The sequence below is a fragment of the Tamandua tetradactyla genome, chromosome 2 (genome assembly GCF_023851605.1).
Source record: "Tamandua tetradactyla isolate mTamTet1 chromosome 2, mTamTet1.pri, whole genome shotgun sequence".
NCBI classification, from domain to species: domain Eukaryota; kingdom Metazoa; phylum Chordata; class Mammalia; order Pilosa; family Myrmecophagidae; genus Tamandua; species Tamandua tetradactyla.
In genome coordinates this window covers 57,656,202-57,678,638 of record NC_135328.1, presented here as the reverse complement: position 1 = coordinate 57,678,638, position 22,437 = coordinate 57,656,202, and the positions used below count along the sequence as shown (strand labels likewise).

Here is a 22,437-nt window from a genome sequence, read left to right as displayed (position 1 = left end):
AGAGCTGAGATTTTAAACCATAAATCCCTGACTCTTAAATCTCATCCCTCCCAGGGAGTCAGACATTGGCCTTAGCCCAGGCCTGACCCAAAGCACAAGCACGGGCCTTTATCTGACCAGAAACTGGCAGGATAGCAGGTAACAAGGGCAGTCACAATCATCAGGCCTGGGTCTGGCTTCCCCATTGACCTCACTGTGATTCCAGAAGGCCGGTTCAGGCAACCCCAGGCACTTACTTTTTCTTGAAGACCAGGAACTTGTTGTTTTGTATTGTGCATTCTCGATTGTTTGAAATCTGTTGAAAGATGGTCTTGTTGGTCTTGCCCTGGAAGATGATGTTTTCCTGCACCAGGGCCTTGGCACGGCCCCGCACTGCAATGCCATAGGCCCGGAATGAATGGATCCGGTTCTTTATCACCTGGGAGAGGAGCCAGAGCTGTTATCCCTCAGGAGCTCCCAGACTGGTGGGGGAGCCAGACAAGTAAACCATTGGTTATTAAACTGAAGGGAAAGAATATGCTGAGTAGGTCAGCATACAACCACAGGAGCTGAAAAGAGATATGGAGACCAGCCTGGTGGGGTGGGGGGCAAGGAAGGCTTCCTGGAGATGACAGCTAAACTGTAGGAGTTTTACCAGGTACAGAGCAAGGAAGAGGTGTTTCAGGAAGAAGGAAACAACGTGAAAAGGCCTGGGAGAGAGGAAGGGGGCGTGCCAGAAGCCAGGGTCACTGGTGACAACCTGAGGCAACAGAGTCCACCTCTTTCCCTTCCTCTGTTCCCACAATGCGCAGATACAAAGTCAAATCACTTTACTCCTTGTCTAAGTCACTGACTCAGGAAGCCACAGAGTGAAAATAGCCTTTGGGATCGTAATTCCACAAGGGCAGATACTGGATCTGTTTGGTTCAATACTGGAGGCCTAGCCCCTAACACATTACTACACATAAAGTGAGTGCTTAGATTTCATAGAAACAAAGTAGGTTACAGGTTACCGGAGACCAGGGAAGGGTCAGGTGCAGAGTAAATGTTAAATGGATACAGAGATTCTGTTTGGGGTGACAGAAAAGTTTTGGTAATTGGTGGTGGTAATAGCAGCAAAATATGGTGAATGTAATTAATGCCAATGATTTGTATACTTGAAAGTGGATAAAATGGGATATTTTAGGTTGTATAAATGTTACAATAAAACAACAACAACAACAACAAAAAGGTAGTCAGAGTTCACAGTCTTGTGGGAAAGATGCAAAGGGTAAATGGGTTAGGGAAGAGATACAAAGCACTGCAGGAAATGCTCCAAAGCAGGAACGGGCATGGGAACCATGGAAACCCAAGAAAGGGGCACCTCAAAGAGCCTGGGGGATCAAGACGAACTTCCTGTACAAAGTGACAGCTAAGGTATAGGACTGGGGTAGACAAAGGGGAAAAAGGAGAATTCCTAATAGAAGGAATAATGTATGCCAAGGCCACATAGCAAGACTTCTCCCCTCTTTAAGTACCTTCTGCGTTGCAGGTCCTGTGGAAGATTATTCTGTTAGAGAGAGCTGAGATAGCCCCAATCTTGACCTGGAGACCACGAAGATACCTCATGTGGCTCTCAACACCATGAATCTAGGATTGCCCCCTCACCCACGGCTTCCTCCTAGTGAACTCCTACGCATCCTTCAGGATTCAGGTCATATATCCCCTCTTGTGTGAAGTCCCACCTACATCTCCCAGGCTGGGTTTTGGCAGGAGGCAGATGTCCCAGGCATCCCCGAGCTCTTGAGGTTCCACACAGCAGAGAGAGCACAAGGATTCTCCTAGGGCCATGCACTGTGTTGGCACCATGTCACACACACACGCACATACACACACCTTTGTGTCGGACCTAGGCAGCAGCTGCAGCCCGCTGCCCCGGTTGCCAATGATGTCATTTTCGATGACAACAGTGCTGTCGCCCTTGGTGATGATGCCGTGGCCTCTATTGTCATAGATACCATTGCCTCGGAGCTCCACCTTGCACTGTGCTTCGACCTTTACCCCACTCTGGCGGTTGCAGGAGATGCTGTTGTTGGCCACACGGGTGAGCTGGCTGCTCTGAGCCACAGTGATGCCTCTGTCCCCATTAGCGTGGATCACGTTGGTGATGACATGCAGTGCCTCAGTGCTCTGGACATAGAGTCCCGAAGCTGTGGAAGTAGGGAGCAGGGAAAGTATACAGTGGTCCCAGGGTCAGCCCTGACAACATCGGTCGGGAAGAGGCTTCCCTAAATCGTACACCTCAGGAAAGAGGTGGAGATGAAGAGGTAGAAACACTCAGAACCAGCCCTTGGGTTTGCATCTTCCGAGCTGATGACAGAGCAGTCTACAGGACCATCAAGAAAACGGTTCCTTATTAAGCACAGTCAGGGAAATAGTGCTAAAAGACTCCAGGCTTAGATGGTCATCTGGTCCGAGCCCTCATCCTGTGCTCGCATGCCCCCATGACATCAGTCATCCTACTGCTACGTGCACCTCTTGTGGCGGGGAGCTCATCACTCTATCAAGGGTATCTGTTCTACCTCTGGAGAGACAGCTGCCTGAAACAAAGTTGTTTCGTTTTACTTCCCATACTGAGTTGGAACCTGCCTCTCTAATGCTTTGGGAAATTTTCTTCATAAGGTAAATTCCATATTTTTGAAAAGAAAATTTTATTAAGCCAGGTATTATGTATCAAAAATGTATTACAGGGCAGGCCATGATGGGTCATCAGGCAGGGTTCTCACCTGCCATGCCAGAGGACCCAGGTTTGATTCCCGGTGCCTGCCCATGTTAAAAAAAAAAGTATTACAAATGTTAGAAAGGGAAAAAAGGCGTTTGAGGTTGTATATGCTTAGAGTCACTATGTGTTAATAGAAAAAAAAAATCAGCAGAATTAGAGCATGACTTGGTCAGAAAGAATGCTTGCCAGCCAGAGCAGGAGTGAGGAGGAGGGGTCTGCAGTTCCAACAAGAGCCAGAGGAATGGGGTACATTGGGAGGCGCCTGTGTGAGGACAATGACTAGATAATAATGGGAGTAGTCTGTGCAGTGGGCCTCTAAGTTAACAACCTCTTGGGTGGCACCTGCATATTGCTTCTCCATGCTTGGTTGAGAACAGCAAAAACAAATCAACTATTTGTGAATTTATGCAGCTTAGCCTGTCCTACTACACAGTATAACTACATGGAGCAAATCTGTATTCGGAGGTGACAGAACTCATTTTCAGAGTAAGTGGGCTAGGGCTGCTGGCTACTGATCTCCTGTCTTCCTCTACTTCCCAAAGAATGGGCTTACCTGGGACAAAGCTACTTTTCCAGATGTCTTTCCATGGAAAGGAATGGATAGCCATCTATGAAAGACAACGCAGGCCAAAGGCAAGGGTTTACCAAACCTTGTTAATCATCTAGATTACTGGGGAGTTTTGTAGAAGTTGAGATTTCTGGTTCCCTATCCTATCAGCTCTATTGAAGAATTTGTGGACAGGACCCAGGAATCTACATTTTAAACAAGCTCCCTCTCTTCCCCAGTGATTATGATAATCAGTCAGATTTGGGATCACTGACTTTGGTTGAACTCCACAATATATATTTTTTCAATTCAATAAATATCAAATACCTACTACCATTTTGTATCAAGTTTAAGATAACACTCATTTCCTGTTCCTCAAAGAAAGAAAAACTACCACCTATTAAACCATCAGAGATGTTAAAATGTGAAAAGTGTGTCTTACAATATAGATTAAAAATGTGCCTACCAGGTGTGGGATTTGGAACTGCAGGAGCATTACCAAACTTGGGGCAGGAGGCACCCAGATGAGTGAGATTCAGCTCCTTACTTCAAGTTTGCAGCTTAATGGAATTGATGAAACCACCACAGAAATAAATACAGTCAAGGGGCCCCACAACAAGTGCTGCTGGGAGTGGTAGGGAGAGCACAGCTCAAAGAAGGAAAGGGTGGAGAGGTGTGTTCACAAGGGGCTTTGATGTTCAAGTTGGTTTGGGACATGTGGATGGAAGAAAGAGAATCTCAGCATGGGCAAAGCCAAAGGGTTGGGGAAGAATGGATTCAAGCTCAGGGAACATGAAGACCAAGGATTTGGGGCATTGGGTAAGTATAGAAAGAAGTAACTGATGAAGAAGGGCAGGTTGGGAGTAACCCATGAAAAGCCTTGAAGGCTGTAGGGCAGGGCCTGTGGGGGGCAGTGTACTCACCTCCACTGTGGTTGATACTGTTAGACTCAACAAGAGCCACAGTTATGGGCCGGCGCAGTGGGTCATCATCCTTCTCCAGCTCTGTCTCCCAGAGGATGGCATCCCCGTCCTCGCTGAAGTTCTCCTGGGCCCCATGACCTCCAGGAAACTCACTGGGGCCATCTTTCTGGCTAAACACTGCCACTCCATAAAGACCATTGTAGCTGACATGGTTGCTGGTAACGTGAGGCAGGCTGGATGACATCATCCACACACCACAGCCTTTGTTAGCTGCGACAACAAAAAGAGCTGGTCATGGACACCCAACCCCGGGGATATAGTACCCAGTGTCTCCCCATGACCGGCCAGTCCCAGGTTGTGGCTGGGAGACAAAGGCCCTATTTGCTAAGAGGCCTGAGACGAATCACTTCATGACTGTGGCTGTAGGCTTCTTCTTTATATAAGGAGAATAATAATCCGGTCAATCTCCCAAGCCAGACGATTCCACAGCGTGTACAAGTGCTCTGGACCACACCTCCAGATCAGATGCATAAGCCTGTAGTGACAGCACCAAAGGGACCCTCAAGGTTCAAATAGCTCAACCTCTGCTGTCAGAGAAGAAAGCAGTGCTAGCACGTGGGCCACAATGTCTCAGTTTGACTATCAACCCTACCACTTCCTAGCTGTGTGACCTTGAGCAGAGTACTGAATCTCTCTGTCCCTCAGTTTCCTCATCTTTAAAACAAGGTTAATAATTGTACCCAAATGAGAAGGCAGTCATAAGGATCAAATGTGATAATGCATATAAGGAGCCTAGCAGAGAGTCAGGCCTCACAAAAATATTAGCTATTATTATTACTATCATCATCATCATCATCACGTTCATCATAGACGTAGTCCAGAAACACTAAGGTTTTGCCTGAAGTCACAGAGTAAGAACAGATTTCCCCCCTCGTATTTTCAGTTTAAATGGCCCTATCCTGAGACATGATCCAGTTTCTGTGCTTTGCTATTTTAAATAGGGGATAAAGCTCTCTGCCCTGCTGATCCCACAGGGTCAATCTGAGGGTTACTGGATAATTTATGAGAGAGGCTCTTGTATTCTGGGAGGGGCTGTGGGACTGTGACCAGAGACTGCTCCTGCTCTTCAGAGGAAGATCCTGAGGGCCAGGGAAAGGTGGCGACTTTCTCAGGACCCACAAGCTGTAGGCAGAATTTAGACTGGAACCCATCTTCCCGCCTCCCAAAGCCCTTCTCCCTGGGAATAGGCTCCTCACCATAGATGGTATTTCCTTCTATCAGCCCTTTGCCTTCATCTCCCACCACCACACCATCAGAATAGCCAAAGCAGATGAGGTTGCTCCTGAGGACGGGGACCCCTCCGCGGCGGATGTCCACACCACCCCACTGGTTTTCACGGATGACGTTTTCTATGGAGAGAAGCAGAAAAAGGTCAATCCCCAAGGGCTACCATAAGGGAGACAATGAGGATTTGGACAGCTGAGAAAAAGGAAAGCCTCGACTGAGAAGCCCAGGCCTTAGCTTGTCAGCAGTCAGCACCCCAAGGCTTGTCTGGTGTTTGATGTTTCAGGGACTTGTCTGCTGGATGCTGGCCCCGAGGGCAAGGTTTGTGTCCATCTTGGCATTCCTCTATCCCTAATTCCCAGTGTACCCAATGGCCTTGAGAGCTGATGATTAAGAATAAACTGACATTGACTGAGAAGTGAAATGGCGAACTGTGGGGTACACACACGGTAGAATATTGTGCAGTGACAGAAAGGAATGAGGTCGCGAGGCAAGCAACAAGGTGAATGAACCGTGGGGGCGTTATATGGCACAAAATAAGCCAGAAACAAAAGAACAAATATTGTACAGTCGCTTGCAGAAAACACTCATAAGAAAATTGGGGCCTAGACTGTAAGTTCTTACAGCAGCCACATTTAGTCCAGAGCTGTAAATTTCTAGATTTTGAGATGCAGTGCTATAAACGTGTAACCCGGTATCTCTCTGGAACTTTGGCTACCTATGTAACACCTAAGACTCAGTTCTGGAGTTCTGCAGCCGTCAAAGTCAGCATTGCTACATAAAAAACTGTTAAAGACACCTAAAAAGAGATCAGCCTTCAATTAGAGATAAGAACGAAGCCGACTGGGTCGGGACTCAGGTAAATCAGAATACACGGTTAAGGGTGACACTGTTGGCCTTTTAGAACTTCACCTACTGTATGAGACCAAAGGAAGAGAGATTTAGGTTATCCAAAATCTAAATTTTCTGTAGCACATAATCTAACTCAATCTGTCTGGATAGAACATTTAAACAACCCAAATACTGGAGCCCAGAATGGGAGCAAGGGCTTGTAATCCTGTATGGCTTAATGTAATCCCAGAGCATGTTGAAGAGACAAAATAAAAAGTATTGGCAAATTCCCTTGAGGGATGGGAGAAAAAATATGGAACTATTAACTTCACCATTGAGGAAACCCCTGATACAGACTCAAACATTAGGGACTCCTGTGTCAATAAGCCAAACCCTTAATCTTGAGACTTGCCCTTGTGAAGCCTATCTCTGTAGTGGAGAAGCTAAGTCTACCTATAGCTATGCCTTAAGAGTTACTTCCAGAATACCTCTTTTGTTGCTCAGATGTGGCCTCTCTAAGCCCAACGCTGCAAGTAAAATCATTACCCTCCCTGCTACATAGGACATGACATCCAGGGGCAAACGTCTTCTTGGCAATGTGGGACATGACTCCCAGGGGTGAGCCTTGCCCTGGCACCCATGGGATGGACAACGCCTTCCTGGCCAAAAGGGGGAAAAGAAATGTAACAAATTAATGTATCAGTGGTGAAGAGAGTTCGAAAAGAGTCAAGAGGCTATTCTGGAAGATACGCCTATGCTCATTATTACTAATTATCAGGGTTTGCCAAACCTCAACCAAAACCATTCTTGTCAACCCTAAAGGACACTAGGGTTTTATCTGAGATTCTACAAAAGTTTCATGCCATAAGATTACTTTCCAGAAACCTACAAACTCTAGATGGGTTCCTAGGCCAGATAAGTCCTGAGATCCAGAGGGGCCAGCTTCCACAAGAACATCAACTAGTTCCATCCCCTATTCCATATTATCAACACCCCTTTCCATGATGAAAAAGTTAGATGGGCAAAGCCCAAATACTCCTGAAGACTGGGAAAAGGCTCAAAGGAGAAGGAGGAGCCAGAAGGAAAAACCTAAAATTGTGGAAATGAAATACAATCAAACTCTGAAATCTGTTCTGTAACTACTTGTAACAATGTACTTTGAAATATATTGCTTTTTTGTATATATTCTACAATAAAAAATGTTAAAAAGATAAAACTTTTCATGATTTTGTTTTCTTTTCCTGTTTTTCTTTTTGCATGGCCAGGCACTGGGAATCGAACCCAGGTCTCCAGCATGAGCCACCGTGGCCCGCCCTCATGATTTTGTTTTAATGATAATCTTTAAAATAACCTCATTTTCCATAAAAGACTACTTGAAAATTGAAAAAAAAAAGCATAAACTGGCTTTAGGGTTCCTGGACCAAGGAAGACAGGAGATGTTTGTTGTAATGTCTGTTCAGGGAGGGCTCAGGGCTGAAGCTACCATTTCACCACAAGCCTAGGGTGTCCTTCTCAGCCTCAGCTCTGTATTCTGACCATACTTTTTCTTTTCTCTCTCCTTGGGAGCCATCACCTAATGAATCAGAAGGGGTGATCCCGGGACATTGTTGCCCCCAGCCATGTGGCAGGGCTTACTCTTGTCCTTCTGGGACCAAGTATATTGGCTCCTAAAAGGCCTAGGTGACTGGCCCTACCTGCCTCTATGGCTCCACTTCATTATCACCCACCCATGCTCATACAAGTGATCTCTCCACTCCTCAAGCATGTCAAGTCTGTTCCCACAGGTGGTGCTGCAATGGAAGGTTTTTCCCTCAGGGCCCTCCCTGTCATTTAGGTTCTAGCATACATGCTAACCTTCTCAGGGAGGCCTGGCTGGATAACTCAATCTTAAATACTGGTGCAATTCCTCTATCACCTTATTTTAATTATCTTTACAGTGAAAACAGAGTCAGATAAGATTCTTGTACACCAATGTTTAGAACAGCATTATTTGCAATAATCAAAAGTTGGAAACAACCAGAGTCCATCAACAAATGAATAAACAGAATGTGGTACATATACACAATGGAATATTATTCTGCCATTAAGATAAAATGAAGTTATGAGACCTGCTGCAATAAGGAAGAGACTTGAAAATACTATGCTCAGTGAAACAAGCAAGATACATTAAGGACAAAACTTATATGATATCACTATAAGAGATAACCAGAAATAAGCAAAAGCAGATTAGAGGTTACTGGAGGAGGGGAGGGAGAGATGGGTAGAAAAGAGAGTGCATGTCTTTAAAAATTTAAAAAAGAAAAAGAAAAAGGAAAGAGAGACCTGGGAGGAAATTAAAAAAAAAAATTATCTTTAGGGCACTCATCACATCCATATATGATTTTTCTTGCTTATCTATATACTACATATGCTTTTATTTATTTATTTATCTTTCCATCCTAAAATATCAGTTCCTGAGAGCAGGGATGGTATCTGCTTTGCTCACTGTTGTATCCCTGCTCCTGGAACACTGCCTGTATATGACAGGTACTCAATATATGTTTGACAAATGAGTAGCTGGATTCAGACAGAGGAATTCACTGTACCTCCCATGTGCAATGCTCTGTGCTGCTGAGGTGTGGCAATCCTCTGCACTGAGGCCTTATTGAGGTACCAGACAGACTTGATACTTGCCTCATCAAATTTACTGCCTTATGGCAGAGAAGGCTGACATTAAACAAATCACCAAGAAATTAAGCAAATTTGTCCTACAGAGGAGGCATACTGGGAAAATGGGTATATATATGTGTATAATAGGGAGGTCAAGGAAGGCTCTCTGGAGGAAGTGACATTAAAGCTGAGATTCTTCAGGATACACGGAGATAGCAAGGCAAAGGGAGAGTGGGGTGGATTTCTGGAGTAGGCAGAAGTCCGTACAAAAGCTGAGAGGAGGGATTCAGACAGTTGTTGGGCACAAATGTGTTTTGAAAGTGTTATATGAACCACCTAATGAGATCATGTGAGCACTGGGCCTGGTAAAAAGCAGACACTCCCTCCAGGCTTGGCCTTCCTCCTAATAAGCACAGCCAGTGCAAGGGGCTGGGATCCTGGTGCTAGCCTATCATTCAGAGGAGCCAACAGTCTGGCAAGGTTAAGTGAGCGGTGTACGGTTCTGCAGCTGGGTGGGGATGCAGCCAAGGGGTATATTTAAAGCCTGGGGCCTCTCTACCAGTGTCTTGGCCAGCCCCAGCTCCAGGTACTGTCCATCCCATACCTGTAATGAGGCCCTTGCCGTTCTCGTTCACTGCTATGCCAGCAGCACGGCCCTTGAAAATATGGTTCCCACTAAAATAGAAGGAGAACAAGACAAAGAGGTAAGGCCCCAAATGTCATGCTTCAAAGACAATGCCCCACCCACGGCTACTGCCTTCCTCTGTGGGCGTCCCTAGATGGCTCGAGTCCACAGGGGCATACAATATTTGAAGTCTTTAGCTATCATTGAGCCAAGCTAACCAAAAATTAAACCCATACTATGCCGTATAAGCACAATGATATCCACTTCTCTGTGGCCTTTCTCTACTGTGCCGGTTTGATGCTATCATGTACCCCAGAAAAGCCATGCTCTTTAATCCTCATTCAATATTGCTGGGTGGGATCTTTTTTATTGTTTCCATGGAGATGGGACCCACTCAATCGTGGGTGGTAACTTCTGATTAGATGGTTTCCATGGAGGTGTGTCTCACCCATTCAAGATGGGGTTGCTTACTGAAGCCCTTTAAGACGAAACTATTTGTGAAAAAGCTTTAGAGGCCACAGAGCCAACAGAGCCCACACAGCCAGAGATATTTGGAAATGTAGACAGAAAACGCCCCTGCAGAAGCCTTATGAAATGAGAAGAAAAAGCTAGCAAATGTTGTCATGTGCTCTCCCAGCTGAGAGAGGTGTCCAGAAGCCAGAGACCCCAGCAGATGCCAGCCAGGTACCTTCCCAGCTGACAGAGGGGTTCTCAACAGCATCAGCATTCTTTGAGTGAAGGTAACCTCTTCTTGGTGCCTTAATGTGGACATTTTCATGGTCTTAGAACTATAAACTTGCAACTTAATAAATTCCCTTTTTAAAAGCCTTTTCATTTCTGGTATATTGCATTCCAGCAGCTTACAAATTAAAACATTAACTATCATCCACATGTAAAACAACATTCTAAACAGATATTATGATGTACAGGTCACAGGTAAAGTACTTGGTCTTGGTATATAGGACTCATTTTTTTGTTTGTTTTGGGTGCATGGTCTGGGATTCGAACCCAGGTCTCCCACATGGAAGGTGAGCATTCTACCAGTGAAACACCCGTGCACTCCCTAGGATTCCATTTTAAGCTTGCTTACTAGTGATGTGTGTCCATATCCTGAGCTAGACACACTGCTGTAATGAGCAGACAATCTTTTGTTTGTATCCAACAGCAGCTCTTTACTGTATTTTCAACTTTATCACTGATCCAATAAATAACAACATAAAATAATGACATACCTTAAAATATTTGAAAAGGGGGTTTCAAGAACTTGAGAAAGAGAATTAAATGGAAACATATACCACTTAAATACAGCCATTTTCCTCATTTCAAAGTAACAACACAAATGTGAAACTTCAGGGGTTGGGTCAGCCACAGATGGAAGATACATGAAACCATGCTCCTGCTAAGAGAAACGCACAACTCTTACTGCCACATAAAATCCTTGCGGATGAGTTCCTCAAAGTCACACAAATGAGCATGATCAAGGACATATGTCTCTTTCTAATCTCTCCACTTTACATTCACTCCCTATAAAAAAATCAGACACACCAAGACGTTAGCAGAATGGGGTCACCTCTGCAGGTTTACTGTAAATTTACTGAGAGGCACGCTGTGCTCTCCTTCCTTACCGGAAGGGCATCGTCCCCCTCGCTCAGAGAAAGCCCTCCTACTTCTCCTCATGCATCTGAGGATTCAGATCCCAATATTCATACGGGCCCTTCTGAGCCTAACACAGGACCTGGACCCTCTTAGAACATCAGTGATTAGGGACTGATGATTACGTTTACCCACCTCCTAGGACAGGGTCCAACTGGCTAATTTCCTTGAGGAAAAAAACAAAACAAAACAATAATTTATGTTGACGCTAGAAAAGCCAAATGTCATCTCCAACCATATTATACATTTTGGAGTTGACATTTTGGAGTGAAATTATCTGTTTAAAAAAAATGCTCCTATTGTTTCCCTCAGACCGATTTGAAGAGGATGCTTTGTTCTGGTTACAGTTCAGTCAGCTGGTGATTACTGTGGGTTTAAAGAATTCACAGTCAGAACCGGTCCCCGGGCTTGGGCGTGCCCTACCCATATCTCTGACAACTGTGCCACAGGCAGCAAATGCATGGAGGGAACCTTTAACACAAACCTCACTTGTCTCCAGAAAGGATCCATAGCTGTTTGGAGAAACATGCTTGTGTGTACACAGGGCAGACAGAATACAGATAAAGAGGTATCAAATCATTTAGAAGGGGGACAGTCCGCTGTACCAGTCTGCTGACAGAAAGGGGTATTTTTTTACAGATGAGCACAGATTTAGGCCCACACCTCCTGGCAGCCAAGGTGAAAAGAGAAGCACGATAGGTTATACAACTCTCACCAGCTAAAAAAACACACTATGGTTTGCCTCATTCAGGCCAATATAGAGATCTAAAAATTTACTCTGTACCCTCCCCCAGATTCCTACATCCTATCACAGAGAAATATAAAGGAAAACTGCATAACAAAGGTTTTCAAGGCAACTATGTTTTAAAAACTCCAAACAGGATCCAATTATGATATTCCTTGCTTAAAACCTTTAATGGTTCCCTAGCACCTATAAAGTAATGCCCAAACTTCTTAGCTGGGTATATTAGTTTTCTATTGCTACTGTAACAAATTGTAAAAAACATAGTAACTTAAAACAATAGAAATTTATTATCCTTTTTTTTTTTACATGGGCAGGCACCGGAAATCGAACCTGGGTCCTCTGGCATGGCAGGCAAACATTCTTGCCTGCTGAGCCACAGTAGCCTGAAATTTATTATCTTTCATTTTAGAGGCCAGGAGTCTGAAATGGGCCTTACAAGGCTAAAACCAAGATATCAACAGACCTGCATTCCTTTGAAAGTTTCTGGGGGAGAATCTATTCCTTGACTTTTTCACCTCCTATAGACTGCCCACATTCCTTGGCCTGTAGCCTCGTTACTCTAACTTCTGCTTCTATCATTATGGTACCTTCTCTCTGACTCTGACCCTCCTGCTTCCTTCTTATATGGAACATTGTGATTAATATGAGCCCATGCAGACAAACCAGGAAAATCTCTCCATCCCTAAGTCCTAACACACGCTCAAAGTCTATTTTGCCATATGATGTACCATATTCATAAGTTCCAGGGATTACCACGTGGACATCTTTGGAGAGCCATTATTCTTAGTACAATTGGCATTCATCGTCCTTCATGTTCCAGTACAAACCTGCCTCTTTATGATGACCTTTTACTCTATCCCCTGTGGCATTTTGTGCCCAGACTCACCACATATCTCACAATTTTCCCAGTCATACCCTGAATCTCACTGCCCCTGGGCCCAGAATCCTTTTCTATGGCAATATATTCCAATTTACCCTTCAAGCACAATTCAAATGTCATCTCCACATAAGCCCTTCCCTAATGTGTTCAGTTGTACCCATCTGTAGCTGGGCTTTTTTGGCACTGTGCATGAAGATCCAGTTAAACACCTGCCTCAGTGACTCTGGGTATCCGTGTATGTGTATGTATTTCTAGGATGCGACTGTAAACTCCATGTAGCCGGCGATGTTCTTACATATTTTTTATAGCCCTGTCTCCTTAGATAAGAGTAAGCGCTTAAATATGCCTTAAATAACACACACACATATAGATACATAGTCTTCTCTTATGGACTAATCCAAAGAAGGAAAAAGAGCTTTATAACCAGAAATGTTTACGGTAAGCTCTCTACACCAGTGAAAAAGCAGATGCCCAATAGCAATAGGACTGGCTTAAAAATTATGGAATATTAAAAAAATACTCTTTTCAAACTTTCCAAAGTGATAAAGGCCATGCAACAATATGGAGACGTACAAATGGAATAACAGCGTTTATACAGTCTGCCCCGTACTATAGCAAAGACGGCAGGCACACGGCCCCAGAACTGTCAGTGTCCCTTTCTACTTGTGGCAGACATCACTAAAAGATCATGGCATGTCGTCATGCTGTAGCTAGATGTAGCTTCAGGAACTTAACCCAGCACTGCAAGTACCACTACCAATTGAATGATCAGTTGAAATCTCTATGCCATCTCTGTCTTAAGAGTTATTTCCATGCATGTCACTCTTCCTAGTGTAAGCCCCTTGGGAGCAGAGTTTGCCCTTATTATATCTTTGTTATCCCTTGTCATGAGTACTCAATTATGTCTGCTGAATAGAATGCCACCAACACATAATTAATTGGAAGGGATGACAGAAACTTGAAAGCAGTTGTGCTATTATGGTGGCAATACAGATGAGCCTTTGCTTGTATTTGGATGGTGTTTCAATAAACAAAAATGTTTTCAAATGGAAGAAAGACAGGGAGAGGGGAAACAGAGAGACAAGAGAGTCAAGAAGCCATGGTAAGAGAGATGGTCTGGGCATGGTACAGTGGTGCATACCTCACAACTGGATTTCCATGGTATAGGATGTAAATGCCAGCTTCCTTATTTGAAAATATTTGATTATTCCGGATGATACCTTTTCCATTGCCGAGGACGACAATGCCAGAGCGAAGGCCATGGTGGATCTGGTTACACTGCAAGTGAAGATGAAACACCACAGGAGGTGGATCAGTCACACCGGCAAGCAGCAGAGGGCTCAACCACTCCCACACAACTAGGCCAGGAGGAGCTGAGTGGGGGAAACAGCTCCACTGAGATCCCAACCTCACGACAAAGTGAGTGGGCCATGCTGCTGCCTGTCCTTCCTGCACAGGTGCACACCTCAACATATACAAGGGAAAACACAAATATAGCAGTCTTCACTTCCCCCTCTTAGGATGTAGTTAAGCTGGAAATTACTGCTGAGACCTCTTGCTTTTCATCACCAAGGCAGACTACCAAAAGTTTCTGAACCTCTACAGAGTCTCCCAAACACAATTATTTGTCCAGAGCCAGAGCCACACTTCCCAGGATCCAGAGAGCCCACCTCTCAGGGACTGGCAGCACCTGAGCACAAAGATTCCTGGCCAAGAACAATCTGAAGGGGGCCACATCCAGAGAAGGGTGAGAAATTCTAGCACTTACTTCTTGTTGAGGGGAGGGTGTCTGGAAAGGTACAGGTTCTGGGGAGCTTAGCTTCCCCATGGGGAATAAGTACATAGAAGGTATACAAGCTCTAAGGGCCCTTAGAGGTTATTCATTTCTAATACTCTTGCAGAAATGGAGAAACAGGCCCAGGGTTATGTAGCAAGAGTGTGGGATAGCCAGATTTGAAACCTAGTTTCTTTTGTCTCCCAGTCCAGTTGCTTTTACAGCAAGTTATACATTTTAGATTATAATACATTTATAATAAAATTATTTAACTGTTAATTTATAGCCAAAATCCAACTTCACAGTCTTACCCACTCTCCAGATTTTTTCCTGAAGAGTCTGGCAGACTTGCCTCACAGAAATCCCTCACAGGGCTGAAAAACTCAGAGAGGTACAAGCAATGGCATTTTCACCCTGCACTCTCTAAAAAAACTGGGACTGAAACCTAACACCCCCTGTCCCCCTTCCACTTGTTAATCTGGCTTGTCCTCCTCTGCCCATGGGAGGGCAAACTCCTCTCATCACTTTGGCAACCATGGCAACAGGCCACTTTCTCAAGCCAAGGTCGTTCATCAAATACCAGCTACCTGGCAGAAAGACAGGGAGGGGAAGGGGACTGGCAGGAGAATCTGGTCAGGGATGTCCTTTTAAATATAGTCAAGAGTTTTCCTTTTCTCACATCTACAAGGACAGTCTAGGGATACTGGGTTAATAATATCAACCCTTGTCTCAGACTGCTTGGATTCAAATCCCAGCTCTGTTGCTAACTGTATGATTTTGGTCAAGATTCTTAGTAACTCAGGTTCTTTATCTATAAAATGGAGGTAGTAATAAGCAAATCTCACAAGGTTGTATAAGGATGAAATGAGGATTAAATTAATATATTTGAAGTGCTTAGAAGAGAATACGGCACAATACGTAGTATACCTGTGCTAGTCTGAAATTATTATATATCCCAGAAAAGTTATATTCTTTTAATCCTAACCCAATCTTGTGGGAGCAGATCTATTGTTTGGGTCTGACCTTTCAATTAGGTTGTTTCCATGGAGATGTGACCTGGTCCACTCAAAGTGGGTCTTAATAGTTTATTAGTACCCTTAAAAGGACTCAGAGAGAGAAAAAGAGCTCAGAGCCAACAAAGATACAGACATTTGGAGACGTCTGAAGATTTGACACAGAGAGCTGATGCCTAGACATGGATATTTGGAGATGGTAAACTAAGAATTGAAATCCAGAGTTTGCCCCAGAGAAGCTAAGTGAGGACCCACAGACACTTAGAGTGAAAGCTACTGGAATCAGAAGGTGGAAGCAACCAACCAGGAACAAGTATCTCAAATGACAACCTCGTGTCTTCCCAGCTGACAGGGGAGACCCAGATGCTGCCTTTTCTTGGAGAAGGTATCCTCTTGTTGGTGCTTTAATTTGGACATTTTCTGAGCCTTAGAATTGCAACTTGTAATTTTTAACTTAATAAATTCCCTTTAGAAAGGCCAATTTACTTCTGGTATATTGGGTTCCTACAGCTTTAGCAAACTGAAACATTATTACTATTATTATTATTTTTGTAAACCCATACAAATTCCCTCATGTTTCCCAATGCCTAGGAAATCTGACTCTTAGGGAAGGTCGTAGTGGAAAAGGGGGGCTAGTCTCTCACATCCCTTCTATTACCTAACATTCCAGCATTTTAAGTGACTTTCAAACCAGTTTCTCTGTGGCCTCACTATATCCATGAAACAATCTTCAGACAGAATTAAATATCTTAAATATAATTTTTGTAGAAAATACTGAAATAACAGCATATATTCTTTTTTTATCCAAGTGTCTTTTGGGGCAGACATTATATCTTTATTCTTAACAAACTCAACGCCAACCACAGCATATCAGGGCTAAGGGTGGGCCCCGTGAAATTTCCCTATCTGGTCCTCTTCCTTACTGATGGGGCGACTGCAGGCAAACGACTTATCTAAAATCACTACTAATATTTGGAAAAAGAGAGATACAGAGTCACTAGACACACAGAGAAAAAGGTAGGAACCACTAGCAAACAGGAAGCAATATAAATTCAAGACGGCAACATTTATTTAAATAGCCTCAGAAAAAGTTTTTGAAAACCAAGAGCCACTCTGAAAAGGGAATGAAGCAAAGGCAGAAAAAAGTACCAGTATGAGCGGGTTAGACTTTTTCCGGATATCCACACCAGCCTCTGCATTGTGGTAAATATTGTTCCCAGCAATCAAACCTCCGCCCTCCAAGCGAAGAAAGATGCCTGATGCTCTGCAGCGGTAAATGTCATTCCTGAGCATGACAATCTAAGCAGAAAAGAGAAAGACTTTTATTTTCATGCCACAAAGACTTTTTTAAACCTTCTCAGAGGAACACCGAGTCTTTTCCTTACCCTCTGGCCCATGCTGTTCCTGGTATGGTTCTGCTCAAAACATGGTCAAGGGGAGCACCACAATGCTGGCCCACCCACTCTCCTACTTGGGCCACCTCCCATTCTCTCCCTGACTGCCCTGCAGGCTCTTTATGAGCTATACATTGTTCACTTAATATAATCTGGATGAAAGCTTGGTCCTATCATCCATGTTCAGAACCTGCAAGCACAGCAACTGGATGACGGAATGGAAAAAAACCTTGAGAGAGGATGAGATGTGGTGGTCTTCAAACCACAACTGGGGTTATATGAACATTTTGCCATGGATCAAGGGCATAGTTAATTTTAATGGAATCAATTTCCAGATCTAACACTTCAGTACATGCACTTTGCTAAAATTCACCTGCCTGTGAGAACACCCAAGGTTAAGCTACCATGCAGGTTCTCCTCTCCCACTTACTAGTTCTATCTGCTGAGAGGACCCAGGAACAATGGCACTTCACACCTAGCACTGGATCTTGGTTTCTAAATATATTCTCCATTAAAAGGAACCACACCTCAATGGAGAAAGAGGTGATTTCAGGATTGGGGCAGGGAAAGTACAAATGAGCCTAGAACATCTTATTGTTCTAGATATTAAAGAAGTGTTCAAATAATAATAAGGAAAAATCAAAAGGCACAGAAGCCAGTGTGATGGGGCTCTGATTGGACATATCTGGGATAATCTGAGCATCAAAATAAATAATTTTAATAATGGATTATAATCCATTGATTAAAACAGGAATCCATTAGTTCTTACTGAATTAATAAATACATACGTGATAAGGGAGGAGAAGAAGGGAAATCCCTTCCTTACAAGAGAATGCTAATTAAGAAATGTAGAAAGAGTGACAGAATTAGAAAATCACTATTTGGCAACCAATATAGTAATAACCAATTTCAGGCAAGACTATTCAAGGAGGCACTAAACCTAGCTGGTGAAAAGTTAGTGAGGAACTATTAACAGGAAAAGTTAATAGTCACAGAGACTCAAAGCTTCTTCTCACAAAATACTTACTAAATTTACAGTGGAGAAATGTGGAAGATACCATCTTAACCAAGGGATCAATGTTAACAACTCCAGTAAAAAAGGACAAATTGACGTCATTTGCCTCCTGATATAACAGACTAAGAACACAGTATTACTTTGTGGTTTTCCTGCTCAAAATACACAACATCAATTTAATCATAATGAAACATTAGACAAACCCAAATTGAGGGACATTCTATAAGTAACTGGCCTGAATTCCTCAAATTATGTCAAGGTCATGAAAGATATGACAGGACTGAGGAACTGCTCCAAAATAAAGGATACTAAGGAGACATGACAAATAAATGCAATGGGTGATCCTGGACATATAAAGAAAGACATTATTGGGACAACTGGCAAAATCTGAATGGGATCTTTGGAATTGATAGTGTTATATCAATGTTAGTTTCCTGATTCTATTTAGGAAGTTATTTATGAAATTTCCTTTGCCTTTAGGAAATAATTCATCGAAGTACTAAGGTATAATGGGGTGTCATGTCTGTAATTTTTTCTCAAATGATTCATAAAAATGAATAAATGCAACTATATACAGAATATGCAAATGAAGAATGTTACCAATTGAAGAATATGGGTGAAAGATGTCTGGGAGTTCTTCATACTATTCTTGTATGTTTTCTGTACATTTGTAACTATTTCAAAATAATAACTTAAGAAAAATGGATATGACACATCACACCCATTAGGATAGCTACAATAAAAAAAGACACAGTAACAAGTGTTGGTGAGGGTATGAAGAAACTGGGACCCTCAAATCCTGGTGGTAGGAATGTAAAATGGTGCATCTGCTTTGGAAAACAGTTGGCAGTTCTGTACAAAAAGTCCATGTGACTTAGTAATTCCACTCCTAGGTATAAATCTCAGAGAAATGAAAGCATGTACGTACAAAAACATGTATACAAATATTCATGGCAGTATTATTCATAATAGCCTCCAAGCGGAAACAACTCAAATACTGAATGGATTAAAAAAATGTGGTATAGCCACACAATGTAATATTACTCAGCCGTAAAAAGAAGTGAAATGCTGGTACGTGTTACAACATGGATGAACCTTGAAGACAGCATTGAGTGAAATTAAGCCAGACACAAACGGACAAATACTGTATGAGTTCTCTTATATAAAATACTTAGAATAAGCAAAGTCATAGAGACAGGGGTGCTAGCGAGGGTGGTGGGAATGGGGAGTGATTGCTAATGGGTACGCAGTTTCTTTTAAGGGTGATAAAAATGTTCTGGAATTAGACAGTGGAGATGGCTGCACCACTCTGTGAATATACTAACTACATCTCAACTTTACACTTCAAAACGGCAAATTTCATGGTACATGAATTATATCTCAATAAAAAAATAATAATGAAAATTGTTACAGTATTTTAGTTCTAACAGATACTTTTAAAAGAGTGATGGTAACCATTTTATTTTTAAATGCCAGTGCTTAAAAACAGCAGAAATTATACCCTTTGCAGTTATTCAAACTTATGATGAAAATCTTAGATGCCAACTTAAAAATGACTGATGAGATGCATAGTATTTCAAAAATCTTTTAGAGAACATGCAAACACAATTATTGGAAGATCTGTGATCTAATTCATCTCCCTCATTTTACAAATGAGGAAATGGGGGCCACGGAGGGGATGTGAGCTTTCCAAGGTCTCAGGACTTATCAGTGATAGACCCAGGGGTGGGATCCAGAACACCTCACTTTCTCACTCAGTATTCCTGAGGCCTTGAAGTGCATCCAGCATATAGTAAGCTCTCCATACATATAAGTTGAACAAATGAGTGGAAAGGATGAATCTGCTGATTGCCAAACAGGTATAATAACCTCAATCTCCTGGCATCTGAACATTTTATATTTACATGATTAGGTAAGTTGCCTGATTTTTTTCAAAGATACTAACTTTACAGAACACCATAACCTGTTTTATGAACTATCAAATGACTCAATATACTTATACAGATTTGGAAGAACCATTAATATCCATAAAGAAGATTCTGCTTGGGGTCAGAAAGATTTGCAGTTCTGAGAGCTGATGGTTTTGAAAACATGAGGAGTAAGTAATAAAAAGGCAGATTTAACTGCATCTGGGAAAACAGTTCAAGGTGAGTGAATTCTGATTCCACACGTATCAGAGGATGTGCAGTTTGGTATCTGAATGCCACAGGAATATGAGATCTTTTTCATTCTTTATTCAGTTAGCTATGATGCCTAGAAACAACATAAGATGATGTTAAGAGAGCTGAGTTCAAGTCCCAGCTACTTAAAATTGTTATGTAACTTTGGGCCAGTCTCCTCCCTTGTCTGGGCCACAGTGTTCCAGTCTCAGAGCTAGTGTGGGTCAATGGAGCTCTAGCGGTTACACTCTCAGCTGGGCCAGACTAGATTCTGGAGACAAACTGCTTAGGTTTGGATGGCAGTTCTTATTACTTCCATCTGTGTGACCTTGGACAAGTTAGTTAATATCTCTAGAACTCAGTTTCCTCTCTTGTAAAGTAGAAATAGTAATACCTACAATAGTGCTACTGAGGACGAAATGAGTTATGATGAATAAAGTACTTAGGTCAGCCCCCCACTTTAGTTAAGACAAGAAATGATAAACATTGTTAACTATCATTACTATCTGTAGAAGGAGGTAGGTAAAATCAGTGATCTAGAAGGGCCCTGATGTGGGCAAAGCCATTCTAGGATTCTGAGTCCATCTCCACTGCTGCTCTCCCCAACAGCCTAAATCTCAGCAGCAACTGAGGCCAAAAAGCCCATCTAAGCGGGCTTCCCTGAGCTACTAGGGAAGGTATCATGTTTCCTCTGTAACAGTAATACTTTTCTTCTTAGAACCTCAAGTCACCAGGCTCCTGCTACCAGCTTTGACCCTCCTGGAGAGGTTCTCAGGGCAGAAACAGAAAGACTGCCCTGTGGCCACTGGATCGGGCACAGGAACGAATTCAAAGCTGTGTACTCTCACAAACAGCCTTGTATTAATGCCACGCCACATATAATTGCTCCTAATGCTGGGTACTGAGGGCACCATTCATCTTATTTTAGTCAAAAACTCCGTATATCAGTTTTTAGGTTCCTTGCCAGAGACAGACTCACTAGGAATTGTTGGATGCACAATTCCTGCCTGAAGTTCCAGGGAAGCAACTGATATGCAAGAGGGCTACAACTAAAGCTATATAACTTTCCTTCTCAAATGACCAATAATGACTCCAAACTGCAACCTACACAATGACAGCTCCCAAGTCTGCATGTTAGGGCAAATCTCTCTCCAAAGGTCCAGACCCAGGAAGTCAAGTACCTACCAGGCACCTCTGCCAAATGTCACCCAGATGCTCCCAACTGAGCGTGCCCAGTATTGAACTCAGCATCACTCCCACCACGCCTTGTTCTTCTCCCACGCTCCTACAATTACCCGGGCCTCCAAGGCCAGGAACCTGGGCTCCACATCCTCAACTATTCCCTTCCCAGGTCCTCCTTTCTGTCTCTTCAGACTGTCCAGCCCCATTCTCTCCTCAGCCGCTGTAATCATCCACTGCTTCTCACTCATCTCCTTGCCTCCAGCCTTGGTTCCCCTCCATTGCATTCTTTACCAAGCTCTAAGAATGAGCATTCTAAAATGCAGCTCTTCTCTGCTTAAAATCTTTCAGTGAGTTCCTATTGCTCTCGAGGCAAATGAAAGAGATTTGGCAAGGCTTTGGAACCTACCTCCTGCCAACTATTCCACCTCCTCATGTCATCCTAATCCTCACACCTCATTTTCTGGACATACCGACTTTCTCAGAACTCCCTGAATATGCTGTTATCCTTACTTCTGAGCCTTCACACTTGCCTCACCTTGCCTACTCCTCTTGCATTGCTTGGCCAGGCACCATTCCTCCAGTAAACCTTCCCTGTTTCCTCGAGGCTGGGTCCTGTGTACCTTTTTCTGGGCTCCTATGATATCCATGGATATGCATACCTCTCTTCTAACACCTCTCACTGGATTATTATTATTTTCTTTAAGTTACCATTTACTGAGCACTCACTATGTAGAAGGCATATTGCTAGGCACTTTGCATCTATGACCTTGGTTGATCCTAACCACACCTTGGAGATAGGTAGAACCAACAGTCCCAAGGAAGCAGAGGCAGAAGGTGACTCATAAGCCACACTCTTAATAACTATGTTATGTCTGTTTGCCCGACTTACTATGTTCTCAACCTACTCAGCTGTGACATCTTTTTCTCCGGGAAGCCTTGCCAAACACCTCACCAAAGTTTGGACTGAAAGCAGTGATCATGTTTCTCCCAATTTTCTCTCATTCAGCTAAAAAGGCCCTTGTT

The 22,437-nt window shown here is 43.2% G+C and overlaps 1 protein-coding gene across 6 annotated transcripts in view; it reads right to left on the bottom strand.

Annotated features, from left to right (window-relative positions):
* FBXO10 (F-box protein 10) overlaps nt 1-22,437 on the bottom strand; it is a 97,781-nt gene that overhangs the window by 4,042 nt on the left and 71,302 nt on the right. For 5 of the 6 annotated variants that reach the window (XM_077147663.1, XM_077147666.1, XM_077147667.1 and 2 more), the window contains 7 exons: nt 16,814-16,963; nt 14,019-14,155; nt 9,579-9,649; nt 5,467-5,619; nt 4,211-4,480; nt 1,855-2,168; nt 237-418 (listed from right to left, as the gene is read on the bottom strand). In XM_077147663.1, the coding sequence (XP_077003778.1) occupies nt 237-418; nt 1,855-2,168; nt 4,211-4,480; nt 5,467-5,619; nt 9,579-9,649; nt 14,019-14,155; nt 16,814-16,963 (1,277 nt within the window). Of the gene's footprint in view, nt 1-236; nt 419-1,496; nt 2,169-4,210; nt 4,481-5,466; nt 5,620-9,578; nt 9,650-14,018; nt 14,156-16,813; nt 16,964-22,437 lie in introns of those variants that run through there. The other variant, XR_013170329.1, reaches the window with a different exon arrangement.